Source organism: Mobula hypostoma, chromosome 14 (genome assembly GCF_963921235.1).
Source record: "Mobula hypostoma chromosome 14, sMobHyp1.1, whole genome shotgun sequence".
Lineage (NCBI taxonomy): Eukaryota > Metazoa > Chordata > Chondrichthyes > Myliobatiformes > Myliobatidae > Mobula > Mobula hypostoma.
The window spans coordinates 24,583,388-24,596,058 of record NC_086110.1 but is presented as its reverse complement, the minus strand read 5'-3'; the positions used below and the strand labels follow the sequence as shown (position 1 = coordinate 24,596,058).

General features: G+C 43.4%; 1 protein-coding gene across 8 annotated transcripts in view; it reads left to right on the top strand.

Annotated features, from left to right (window-relative positions):
* The window catches only part of dus2 (dihydrouridine synthase 2), a 151,139-nt gene that overhangs the window by 5,915 nt on the left and 132,553 nt on the right, over positions 1–12,671 (top strand). For 2 of the 8 annotated variants that reach the window (XM_063066825.1, XM_063066824.1), the window contains exon 2: positions 3,920–4,014. The exons of 5 other annotated variants lie outside the window; for them this stretch is intronic. Coding sequence is in view for 1 of the 3 variants with exons in the window: in XM_063066822.1 (XP_062922892.1) it covers positions 846–925 (80 nt within the window). In the remaining 2 variants the exon portion in view is untranslated. Of the gene's footprint in view, positions 1–838; positions 926–3,919; positions 4,015–12,671 lie in introns of those variants that run through there. One more of the 8 variants, XM_063066822.1, reaches the window with a different exon arrangement.

The following is a 12,671-nucleotide window of genomic DNA, read 5'->3' as shown; positions in this document are numbered from 1 at the left end:
CCCTAATTTGGAATATTGTGTGCAGTTTTACTCACCTACCTGCAGGAAAGATGTAAGCAAGGTTGAAAGAGTACAGAGAAAATTTACAAGGTTGTTGCTGAGTCTGGAGGACCTGAGTTATAAGAAAAGATTGGATAGGTTAGGACTTTATTCCTTGGAATGTAGAAGATTGAGCAGAGATTTAATAGAGGTATACAAAATTATGAGTGGTATAGATAGGGGAAATGGAAGGAGGATTTTTCCATGGAGGTTGGATGGGACTACAACTAGAGGTCATGGATTAAGGGTGAAAGGTGAAAAGTTTTAGGGAAATATGAGGGAAAACATCTTAATTCAGAGAGTGGGGAACAAGCTGCTAGTGCAAGTGGTGAATGTGAGCTCGATTTCAATGTTTAAGAGAAGTTTGGATAGGTATATGGATGGTAGGGGTATGGAGGGCTTTGGTCCCGGTGCAGTTCGATGGATGTAGGCAGTTTAAATGGTGGGCCGTAGGTCCTATTTCTATGTGGTGCTTTTTATGACTCAGTGAAATGATGAAATAGTGGTGTGGAGGGTAATGCAGAGGGAACTTGAAGCTCTCAGCACCATTGATGTCAACAGGAGCATGTGCACTACTTCCCTTTCTATTATCGACGTCTTTACTGTCCAAATGTTCCGATGTGAGTGTAGAGCTAGAGAAATGGACTTCACTGTGGACCTGCTTCAGCAGTGGTGAATTGCAGTAGGTCAGATTGTCTGGAGGTCTGGAGTTAATGTGTGCCCCAAACAGCCTTCGTGATGGTAAATGTCAGAGCCACCAGGTAGTAGTTACTGAAGCATATTGCTTTATATTTCTTAGGTACCGGATGATGTGGAGGCTTTGCAAACAGCTGCAGAAGAGGTTTACTAGGATGCTGCATGGATTAGAGAAGAGCTTTAAGAGGAGGTTGGATTAATTTGTGTTTACAGTGGAGCGTCAGAGGCTGAGGGGAGACCAGATACAAGCTTATAAATTATGAGAGGCAGTAGACTGCCAGAATCTTTTTCCCTAATTAGAAATGCCAAGTGCTAGAGAATATGGATTTAATGTAACAGGGAGAAATTTAAAGGAGATGAGTGAGACGTATCTTACTTTATACTTTATTGTTGCCAAACAATTGATACTAGAACGTACAATCATCACAGCAATATTTGATTCTGCACTTCCCACTCCCTGGATTACAAATATTAAATATTAACAATATAAAAAATAGTAAAAAATTAGTAAATATTTAAAATTTAAATTATAAATCATAAATAGAAAATAGAAAAATGGAAAGTAAGGTAGTACAAAAAAACTGAGAGGCTGGTCCGGATATTTGGAGGGTACGGCCCTGATCCGGGTCAGGATCCGTTCAGCAGTCTTATCACATTTGGAAAGAAGCTGTTCCCAAATCTGGCCATATGAGTCTTCAAGCTCCTGAGCCTTCTCCCGGAGGGAAGAGGGATGAAAAGTGTGTTGGCTGGGTGAGTCATGTCCTTGATTATCCTGGCAGCACTGCTCTGACAACGTGCGGTGTAAAGTGAGTCCAAGGATGGAAGATTGGTTTGTGTGATGTGCTGCGCCGTGTTCACGATCTTCTGCAGCTTCTTTCGGTCTTGGATAGGACAGCTTCCATACCAGGTTGTGATGCACCCTAGAAGAATGCTTTCTACGGTGCATCTATAAAAATTTTGAGGGTTTTAGGGGACAGGCCAAATTTCTTTAGTTTTCTCAGGAAGTAAAGGTGCTGGTGGGCCTTCTTGGCAGTAAACTCTGCTTGGTTGGACCAAGTCAAGTCATTTATGATATTGACCCCAAAGAACTTAAAGCTTTTGACCTGTTCCACTTGCGCACCACCGATGTAAATTGGGTCGTGCGGTCCGCTACTCCTTCTGAAGTTAACAACCAATTCCTTCGTCTTGCTGACGTTGAGGGATAGGTTATTGGCTTTGCACCATGTCACCAGGTTCTTAATTTCCCCTCTGTACTCAAACTCATCGTTACCCAAGATACGGCCTACAATTGTTATGTCATCAGCAAACTTATATATTGAGTTTGATGGAAACTTGGCTACACAATCATGGGTGTACAGTGAGTACAGCAGGGGGCTGAGTACACAGCCTTGTGAGGCACCGGTGCTCAGAGTGACTGTAGAGGAGTGATTGTCCCCTATTTTTACAGCCTGGGTCCTGTCTTTAAGGAAGCTGAAGATCCAGCTGTAGATCTGAGTGCTGAGGCCCAGGTTCCGGAGCTTAGGAATCAGTTTATTTGGAATGATGGTATTAAAAGCAGAGCTGTAGTCAATGAAAAGGAGCCTTACATATGCATCTTTATTCTCCAGGTGTTCTAAGGAGGAATGTAGGGCCAGAGAGATGGCATCTGCCGTTGACCTGTTGCTCGGGTAGGCAAACTGCAAAGCGTCGATGTTGACTGGTAGGCTGTGGTTGATGTGTGCCATAACCAATCTCTCAAAGCACTTCATAGCAATTGATGTCAGAGCCACAGGTCGATAGTCATTCTGGTATGCCACCTTGCTCTTCTTCGGCACTGGGATTATCATTGCCTTCTTAAAAAACAAGGGGATCTTAGACTGAAGCAAGGAGCAGTTGAAGATTTCAGCAAACACTCCAGCTAGCTCGCTTACACAGGCCCGGAGAACCCGTCCTGGGACGCCATCTGGGCCCGTCGCCTTCCTTGGATTTATCTTCAGGAAGGCCCTTCTAACATCCTCCTCGGTGACGATGAATCTCGATGCCACCAGGTCCGGTTCATCCGGAGGGAGCGGGACGCTCCTCTTCTGTTCAGATCTTGCATAGAATACGTTAAGTTCGTCAGGAAGAGAAGCGCCACAGTTACTGATATTCCCAGCCTTTTCTTTGCGCCCAGTGATCTCAATTAGATCCTGCCATAGTCTACTGGCATCCCTCTGGTTAGCCTGGGCTTCCAACTTGGCTCGATATTGCCTCTTGGCGCCCTTAATGGCTTTCCAGAGTTCACACCTGGATCCTGTGTAGCAACCAGTATCCCTGGACCTAAAAGCCGCAGCTCTAGCCTTTAAAAGGGACTTGACCTCCTAATTCATCCAAGGTTTCCGGTTAGGGAATACCTGGATTGTCTTGCGAGACACACAGTCCTCCATGCATTTCCAAATAAAGTCCATGACAGCTGAGGCATACTCATCGAGGTTAGCTCCCGAGTCCTTGAATACTAACCAGTCCACCGATTCAAAGCAGTCACGGAGGACCTCAACCATTTCCTCCGTCCAACACGACACTACTTTTGACACCGTGACCTCCTGCTTCAGTTTCTGTTTGTAAGCCGGGAGGAGGAGTACGGCCTGATGGTCCGATTTTCCGAAGTGAGGTCGTGGGATGGAACGGTAGGCATCCTTGACTGCTGTGTGGCAGTGGTCAAGTATATTCGGGCCTCTAGTGGGGCAGGAGACATGTTGGTATAACTTTGGCAGCACCTTTCTGAGGTTGTCCTGGATAAAGTCCCCAGCTGTAACATATTCTTTTTATAGAGGGTGGCAGGTGCCTGGAATGGGCTTCCAGGAATAGTAGTAGAAGCAGATATGACAGTGGTGTTTAAGAGGCTTTTAGACAGGTACATGAATATGTAGGTAATGGAGGAATATGGATGGTGTACAGGCAGAAGACATTTAGTTTAATTTGGCATTCTGTTCAGTGCAGACATCATGGGCTGAAGGACATCCTCCTGTTCTATGTTCTGTTTCAAATTTGCAGCTTTGATGGTATTAGTGCTGGAGTTAGTGTTTTTATGCTGAAGTTTGTTTGCAGTCTGTCTTTTTATAATCACATGATTAACATCAACATTTAATATTTGAATTATAATTTTTATGATCATTCTGATCCAAAGTTTGGCAAATATTATCATTTTGGGTTATTGCCTTTTTAGGATCATATTCACTGTCCAGGGCCAGGGGATCTTTTTGCCAAGCCCACCTTTCTAACATAGCAGCTGATACCTCTAGAGATCCAAGCCGTTTTTGAGTAAGTTAAATTTCAAACCAATATTTTTTGTACAACATCTGGCCATAAATGGGAGCCAGTCTTCATTTCTTAATGTAACTTGCAAGCAATAATCAGTCTGAAGTTAAAAGGCCAAGTTTGCAAACAAATAGCACTGGATGCTCCCGACAGCTTGTAGTTGATATGCTGCACAGAGTTCCACCTTGGGTTATATTACTGCAGTCTATGAGTGATGCAGAATGTAACCAAGGAGGGGTAGCTGGTGCCAACTTCAGAAATCATCGATCTCAGCTCTTCAGAATTATTTTTCCTAATGCAGAAAATTTAGGTTTAAAGTGACAGCATTGAATTTTAGTCTTTAGTTTATAATCTTTATCGTTGTTTGTTGATGAGTCATACTGTAAAACTACAGCAAAATTTTTGGCAACATAGCCCTGCCTGGATTATCTGTCAAATCAAAGTGCATAGAGTCATGGAGCACCACCCACAGAAAAGGACCTTCAGCCCATTTAGTCCACACCAAACTGTTATTCTGCCCAGTCCCATCGACCTGCACCTGAACCATAAATTTCCATGCCCCTCCGTCCCATCCATGTAACATAGAAACATAGAAACATAGAAAATAGGTGCAGGAGTAGGCCATTCGGCCCTTCGAGCCTGCACCGCCATTTATTATGATCATGGCTGATCATCCAACTCAGAACCCAGCCTTCCCTCCATACCCCGTGACCCCTGTAGCCACAAGGGCCATATCTAACTTCCTTTTAAACATAGCTAATGAACTGGCCTCAACAGTTTGCTGTGGCAGAGAATTCCACAGATTCACCACTCTCTGTGTGAAGAAGTTTTTCCTAACCTCGGTCCTAAAAGGCTTCCCCTCTATCCTCAAACTGTGACCCCTCGTTCTAGACCTCCCCAACATCGGGAACAATCTTCCCGCATCTAGCCTGTCCAATCCCTTTAGGATCTTATACGTTTCAATCAGATCCCCCCTCAATCTTCTAAATTCCAACGAGTACAAGCCCAGTTCATCCAGTCTTTCTTCATATGAAAGACCTGCCATCCCAGGAATCAATCTGGTGAACCTTCTTTGTACTCCCTCTATGGCAAGGATGTCTTTCCTCAGATTAGGGGACCAAAACTGCACACAATACTCCAGGTGTGGTCTCACCAAGGCCTTGTACAACTGCAGTAGTACCTCCCTGCTCCTGTACTCGAATCCTCTCGCTATAAATGCCAGCATACCGTTCGCCTTTTTCACCGCCTGCTGTACCTGCATGCCCACTTTCAATGACTGGTGTATAATGACACCCAGGTCTCGTTGCACCTCCCCTTTTCCTAATCGGCCACCATTCAGATAATAATCTGTTTTCCTATTTTTGCCACCAAAGTGGATAACTTCACATTTATCCACATTAAATTGCATCTGCCATGAGTTTGCCCACTCACCCAACCTATCCAAGTCACCCTGCATCCTCTTAGCATCCTCCTCACTGCTAACACTGCCACCCAGCTTCGTGTCATCCGCAAACTTGGAGATGCTGCATTTAATTCCCTCATCCAAGTCATTAATATATATTGTAAACAACTGGGGTCCCAGCACTGAGCCTTGCGGTACCCCACTAGTCACCGCCTGCCATTCTGAAAAGGTCCCGTTTATTCCCACTCTTTGCTTCCTGTCTGCTAACCAATTCTCCACCCACACCAATACCTTACCCCCAATACCATGTGCTTTAAGTTTGCACACTAATCTCCTGTGTGGGACCTTGTCAAAAGCCTTTTGAAAATCCAAATATACCACATCCACTGGTTCTCCCCTATCCACTCTACTAGTTACATCCTCAAAAAATTCTATGAGATTCGTCAGACATGATTTTCCTTTCACAAATCCATGCTGACTTTGTCCGATCATTTCACCGCTTTCCAAATGTGCTGTTATCACATCCTTGATAACTGACTCCAGCAGTTTCCCCACCACCGACGTTAGGCTAACCGGCCTATAATTCCCCGGTTTCTCTCTCCCTCCTTTTTTAAAAAGTGGGGTTACATTAGCCACCCTCCAATCCTCAGGAACTAGTCCAGAATCTAACGAGTTTTGAAAAATTATCACTAATGCATCCACTATTTCTTGGGCCACTTCCTTAAGCACTCTGGGATGCAGACCATCTGGCCCTGGGGATTTATCTGCCTTCAATCCCTTCAATTTACCTAACACCACTTCCCTACTAACATGTATTTCGCTCAGTTCCTCCATCTCACTGGACCCTCTGTCCCTTACTATTTCTGGAAGATTATTTATGTCCTCCTTAGTGAAGACAGAACCAAAGTAATTATTCAATTGGTCTGCCATGTCCTTGCTCCCCATAATCAATTCACCTGTTTCTGTTTGCAGGGGACCTACATTTGTCTTTATCAGTCTTTTCCTTTTTACATATCTATAAAAGCTTTTACAGTCCGTTTTTATGTTCTCTGCCAGTTTTCTCTCATAATCTTTTTTCCCCTTCCTAATTAAGCCCTTTGTCCTCCTCTGCTGAACTCTGAATTTCTCCCAGTCCTCAGGTGAGCCACTTTCTCTGGCTAATTTGTATGCTACTTCTTTGGAATTGATACTATCCCTAATTTCTCTTGTCAGCCACGGGTGCACTACCTTCCTTGATTTATTCTTTTGCCAAACTGGGATGAACAATTGTTGTAGTTCATCCATGCAACCTTTAAATGCCTGCCATTGCATATCCACCGTCAATCCTTGAAGTGTCATTTGCCAGTCTATCTTAGCTAATTCATGTCTCATACCTTCAAAGTTACCCCTCTTTAAGTTCAGAACCTTTGTTTCTGAATTAACTACGTCACTCTCCATGTTAATGAAGAATTCCACCATATTATGGTCACTCTTACCCAAGGGGCCTCTCACGACAAGATCGCTAATTAACCCTTCCTCATTGCTCAAAACCCAGTCCAGAATAGCCTGCTCTCTAGTCGGTTCCTCGACATGTTGGTTCAAAAAACCATCCCGCATACATTCCAAGAAATCCTCTTCCTCAGCACCTTTACCAATTTGGTTCACCCAGTCTACATGTAGATTGAAGTCACCCATTATAACTGCTGTTCCTTTATTGCACACATTTCTAATTTTCTGTTTAATACCATCTCCGACCTCACTACTACTGTTAGGTGGCCTGTACACAACTCCCAGCAGCGTCTTCTGCCCCTTAGTGTTACGCAGCTCTACCCATATCGATTCCACATCTTCCCGGCTTATGTCCTTCCTTTCTATTGCGTTAATCTCTTTTTTAACCAGCAACGCCACCCCACCTCCCCTTCCTTCATGTCTATCCCTCCTGAATATTGAATATCCCTGAACGTTGAGCTCCCATCCCTGGTCACCCTGGAGCCATGTCTCTGTGATCCCAACTATATCATAATCATTAATAACAATCTGCACTTTCAATTCATCCACCTTATTACGAATGCTCCTTGCATTGACACATAAAGCCTTCAGGCGCTCTTTTACAACTCTCTTAGCCCTTTTTAATGCTTGCCCTGGATTTGTCGGCCTGCCACTTTTACTTTTACTTTTCCCCTTTGTACTTTTTGCTTCTACGCTCACTTTACACCCCTCTGTCTCTCTGCACTGGTTCCCATCCCTCTGTTGTGAACTAACCTCCTCACACCTAGCCGCTTTAATTTGATTCCCACCCCCCAACCTTGTACTTATCCAAACTTCTCTTAACCTTCTCCTCAGGATGAACATAGAACATAGAATAGTACAGCACAGTACAGGCCCTTCAGCCCACAATGTTGTGCCGACCCTCAAACCCTGCCTCCCATATAAGCCCCCACCTTAGATTCCTCCATATACCTGTCTAGTAGACTCTTAAACTTCACTAGTGTATCTGACTCAGGCAGTGTATTGCACGCACCAACCACAGGCTTGTTAGACACGATCAGCCCTTCACAAAGCCATGCTGACTGTCCCTGATCAGACCATGATTCTGTAAATGCCTATAGATCCTATCTCTAAGAATCTTTTCCAACAGCTTTCCCACCACAGACGTAAGGCTCACTGGTCTATAACTACCCGGACTATCCCTACTACCTTTTTTGAACAAGGGAACAACATTTGCCTCCCTCCAATCCTCCAGTACCATTCCCGTGGACAACGAGGACATAAAGATCCTAGCCAGAGGCTCAGCAATCTCTTCTCTCACCTCGTGGAGCAGCCTGGGGAATATTCCGTCAGGCCCTGGGGACTTATCTGTCCTAATGTATTTTAACAACTCCAACACCTCCTCTCCCCTAATATCAGCATGCTGCAGAACATCAACCTCACTCATATTGTCCTCACCATCATCAAGTTCCCTCTCATTGGTGAAACATGAGTTGCAACATGAAAGGTGGACAAAATTGAAAAGGGTGAATTCTGGACTGGAGGTGTAATATTTGAATGCGCGCAGTATAGGGAATACAGTAGATGAACTTGTAGCACAGTTACAGATTAGCATGTACGATGTTGTAGGCATCACTGAATCATGGCTGAAAGATTACAGCTGGGAGCTTAATGTCCAAGGATACACATAGTACCAAATAAAACAGGCAGGAAGCAGAGGGGGTGGCATTGTTCTGTGAGTAAAAAGAGAAATCGGATCATTAGAAAGAGGTGACATAGAGCAGGAAGGTGCTGAATCATTGTGGATAGAGCTAGGAAATGACAAGGCTCAATATATCCTGATGGGAGTTATATACAGACCTCCAAACTGTGGTAAAGATGTGATCTACAAATTACAACAGGAGATAGAAAATGTATGCCAAAAAGAAAATGTTGCAATAGTCATGGGGAATTTTAATATGCAGGCAGATTGGCAGAATCAGATTGGTGCTGGATTCCAGGAGGGGAAATTCTAGAGTGCCTATGAGATGGCTTGTTAGAGCAGCTCGTGGTTTAGCCCACAAGGGGATCAGCAATTCTGGATTGGGTGTTGTGCAGTGAGCCAGAATTGATCAGAGAGCTTAAGGTAAAAGAACCTTTAGGGGCAAGTGATCATAATATAATTAAATTCATCCTGAAATTTGAGAAGGAAAAGCTAAAGTCAGATGTATCAGTATTACAGTGGAGTAAAGAAAATTACAGAGGCATGAGAGAGGAGTTGGCCAGAATTGATTGGAAAAGAACACTGGCAGGGATGATGGCAGAGCAGCAATGGCTGGAATTTCTGGAAGCAATGGGAAAGCCCAGGATATATACATCTCAAAGAGAAAGAAGCATTCCAAAGGGAAGATGACACAACAAGAGAAGTCAAAGCCAACAGAACAGCCAAAGAGAGGGCATATGATAGAGCAAATATTTGTGGGAAGTTAGAGCATTAGGAAGCTTTCAGATTACAACAGAAGGCAAGTAAAAAGTTATTAAGATAAAGATGGCATATGAAAGGATACCAAAAGTTTCTTCAGATACATAAAGTGTAAAAGAGAGGCGAGAGTGGATATTGGGCTGCTGGAAAAAGATGCTGGAGAAGTAATAATCGGTGACAAGGAAATGGCGGACAAAGTATTTTGCATCAGTCTTCATGGTGGAAGACACGAGCAGTATGGTGGAAGTTCCAGGTGTCGGGGTCATGAAGTGTGTGAAGTTACCATAACAAGAGAGAAGGTTTTTGGGAAACAAAAGTCTGAGGCTAGATCAGTCATCTGGACCAGATGGTGTATACCCCAGGTTTCTGAAAGAGATGGCTGAAGAGACTGTGGAGGCGTTAGTAATGATTTTTCAAGAATCACTAGATTCTGGAATGGTTCTGGAAGACTGGAAAATTGCAAATATCACTCCACTCTTCAAGGAGGGAGAGAGGCAGAAGAAAGAAAACTATAGGCCAGTGGTTGTGAAGATGTTGGAATCTATTATTAAGGATGAGGTCTCAAGGTAGTTGGAGGCACATGATAAAATAGGCCGTAGTCAGCATGGTTTCCTCGAGGGAAGACCTTGCCTGATAAAGCTGTTGGAATTCTTTGAAAGAATAACAAGCAGGACAGACAAGGGAGAGTCAGTTGATGTTGTGTACTTGGATTTTCAGAAGGCGCTTGACAAGGTGCCACAGTTGAGGCTGCTTAATAAGCTACGAGCCCATGGTATTACAGGAAAGATTCTAGCATGGATAAAGCAGTGGCTGATTGGCAGGAGGCAAAGAATGGGAATAAAGGGAGCCTTTTCTGTTTGGCTGCTGGTGACTAGTGGTGTTCCACAGTTGTCTGTGATGGGACTGATTTTCTTACGTTATATGTCAAAGATTTAAATGATGGAATTCATGACTTCATTGCAAAATTTGCAGCCTATATGAAGATAGGGGAAGGGGCAGGTAATTTTGAGGAAGAGAGGCTGCAGAAGGACGGACACGCTTGTCTGAATTAAATTCTATGTGCTGTTCTTCAGCCCTTTTTGCCAGCTGGTCCAGAGCCCACCACAGGCTTTAATAACCTTCTTTGCTGTCCACAATATCCTCAGTCTTGGTGTCAACTGCAAATGTGCTGATCCAGTTTTTATTAAGTTATCATACCCATCATTGATATGAACGACAAACAAAACTGGACCTATCACTGATCCTTGCGGCACGTCACTAATTACAGGCCTCCAGTTAGGCAACTATTTACTACCACTCTGGCTTCTCCTACTTAAGGAGTAAGATTTTCTTGCTCCTATTCCCCTACTTTCAATGTCAATTCCAATCTACTACTACTTCCTGAATGCCATGTGACTGAACCTTATGGACCAGCCTCCCATGCAGGGCCTTGTCAAAGGCCTTGCTAATGACCATGTAGACAACATTCATTGCCTTTTCTTCATTATCTTTCCTGGTAACCTCCTCAAAAACACTAAGATTGTTTAGACATGGCCCACCGCACACAAAAGCCATGTTGACTATCCCTAATCAGGGCTTGTTTATCAAAATAGTTATATATCCTGTCCCTTAGAATGCTTTCCAATAATTTACCTACTATTGATATCAGGCTCACCAGCCTATATTTTCCCAGCTTATTTTTAGAGCCTTTCTTGAACAACAGAACAACATTAGCTATCCTCTGCTGCTCTGCCACCTCACCTGTGGCTGAGGACATTTTAAATACCTCTGTCAGGGCCCGTGCAATTTATGCACTAGCCTCCCTCAGGGTACAAGGGAAACCTTGTAAGACCCTGAGCAGTTATCCACCCTAATTTGCTTCAAGCAGCAAACACCTACTTTTCTGTAATCGGTCTACAGTCCATGAGTGCACTACTGTTTTGCCCAAGTTCATTCAACTTGGTATCTGTCTCCTAAGTAAATATAGATGCAAAATATCTATTTTAGGTCTCCCCTATCTTTTTTGGCTCCATGTATAGATGATCATGCTAATTTTCAAGTGCATGCATTTTATCCCTTGCTGTCCCTTTTGCTCATAATATATTTATAGAATAAGATTTTCCATCACCTTGTCCGCCAGAGCAACCTCATGCCTTCTTTTAGCCCTCTTGTTTTCCCTCTTAAGTATTCCCTTGCATTTCTTATACTCGTCAAGTACTTCATTTGTTCCTTGCTGCCTTTCCTGCCTTAACCATATCCTCACTATCCCCCAAAAACCAAGATTCCTTAAACCTACGGGTCTTACCTGTTATTCTAACAGGAATATGAACAGGAGTAATTTTGTACTCTTAATTCTGAGGGAGAAAGACGGGGGGGGGGCGGAATAGAAAGTTAAAATGTTTTTATTTTAAAAAAAAAGAAAAAAAAAATTCTTCACTTCTGAAGGCCTCCCTCTTATCAGGCAACATTTTACCAGAAGGCAACCTATTACAATCTACACCTGCCAGATCCTTTCTGATGTTGTCAAAATTGACATTTCTCAATTTTAAATATCAACCAAAAGACCCTTCTGCATAATTATTTTTAAACAAATGAAATTATGATCACTAGATCCAAAGAGTTACCTTACACACTTCAGTCACCTGTCCTATCTCATTTCCTAAGAAGAGATCCAATATTGCACTCTCTCTAGTTGGGACTTCTATATGCAGTATTTATGAAGGAAACTTTCCTGAACACATTTATCTCATTCAGTATGACGTCTCAGTGAATATGTGACAACTTATAATTTAACAACGATCACAACCTTATATTTCCTGCAACTGGCTGCTATCTCTACAAATTTGCCCCTCTGAATCCCATTGACTATTGGGAGGTCTATAATATAGTTCCACAAATATGGTCATCCCTTTAACGTTTGTCAGGTTTGCCCAAATTGCCTCAGCAGTCTAGCCCTCCAGTATGTCCTCTCTGAGCACTGTTGTGATATTTCCCCTGATGAGTAGTGCCACCCTCCCCTTTAATGCCTCCCCTCTATCATGTCTAAAGTAAAGAACCCAGGAACATTGAGCTGATATTTGTGCCCTCTTACAACTAAGTCTCGCTAATGGCTACAACTTCATAATCCCTCGTGCTCATCCATGCTTTAAGTTCATCTATCCCTCCTGCAATTCTCCGTGCATTAACTCAGAACATCAGGCCCACCATGCTCAACCTTCCGGTTCCTGTTTTTGCTTGTAGGCTTAACATCTACTTTCTCCACAATCACTCCACTGCCCTAGCACTCTGGTTCTCATCCCCTGCAACTCTAGTTTAAACCCCGCAAGGCCCCAGTGCTAGCAAACCTTCCCG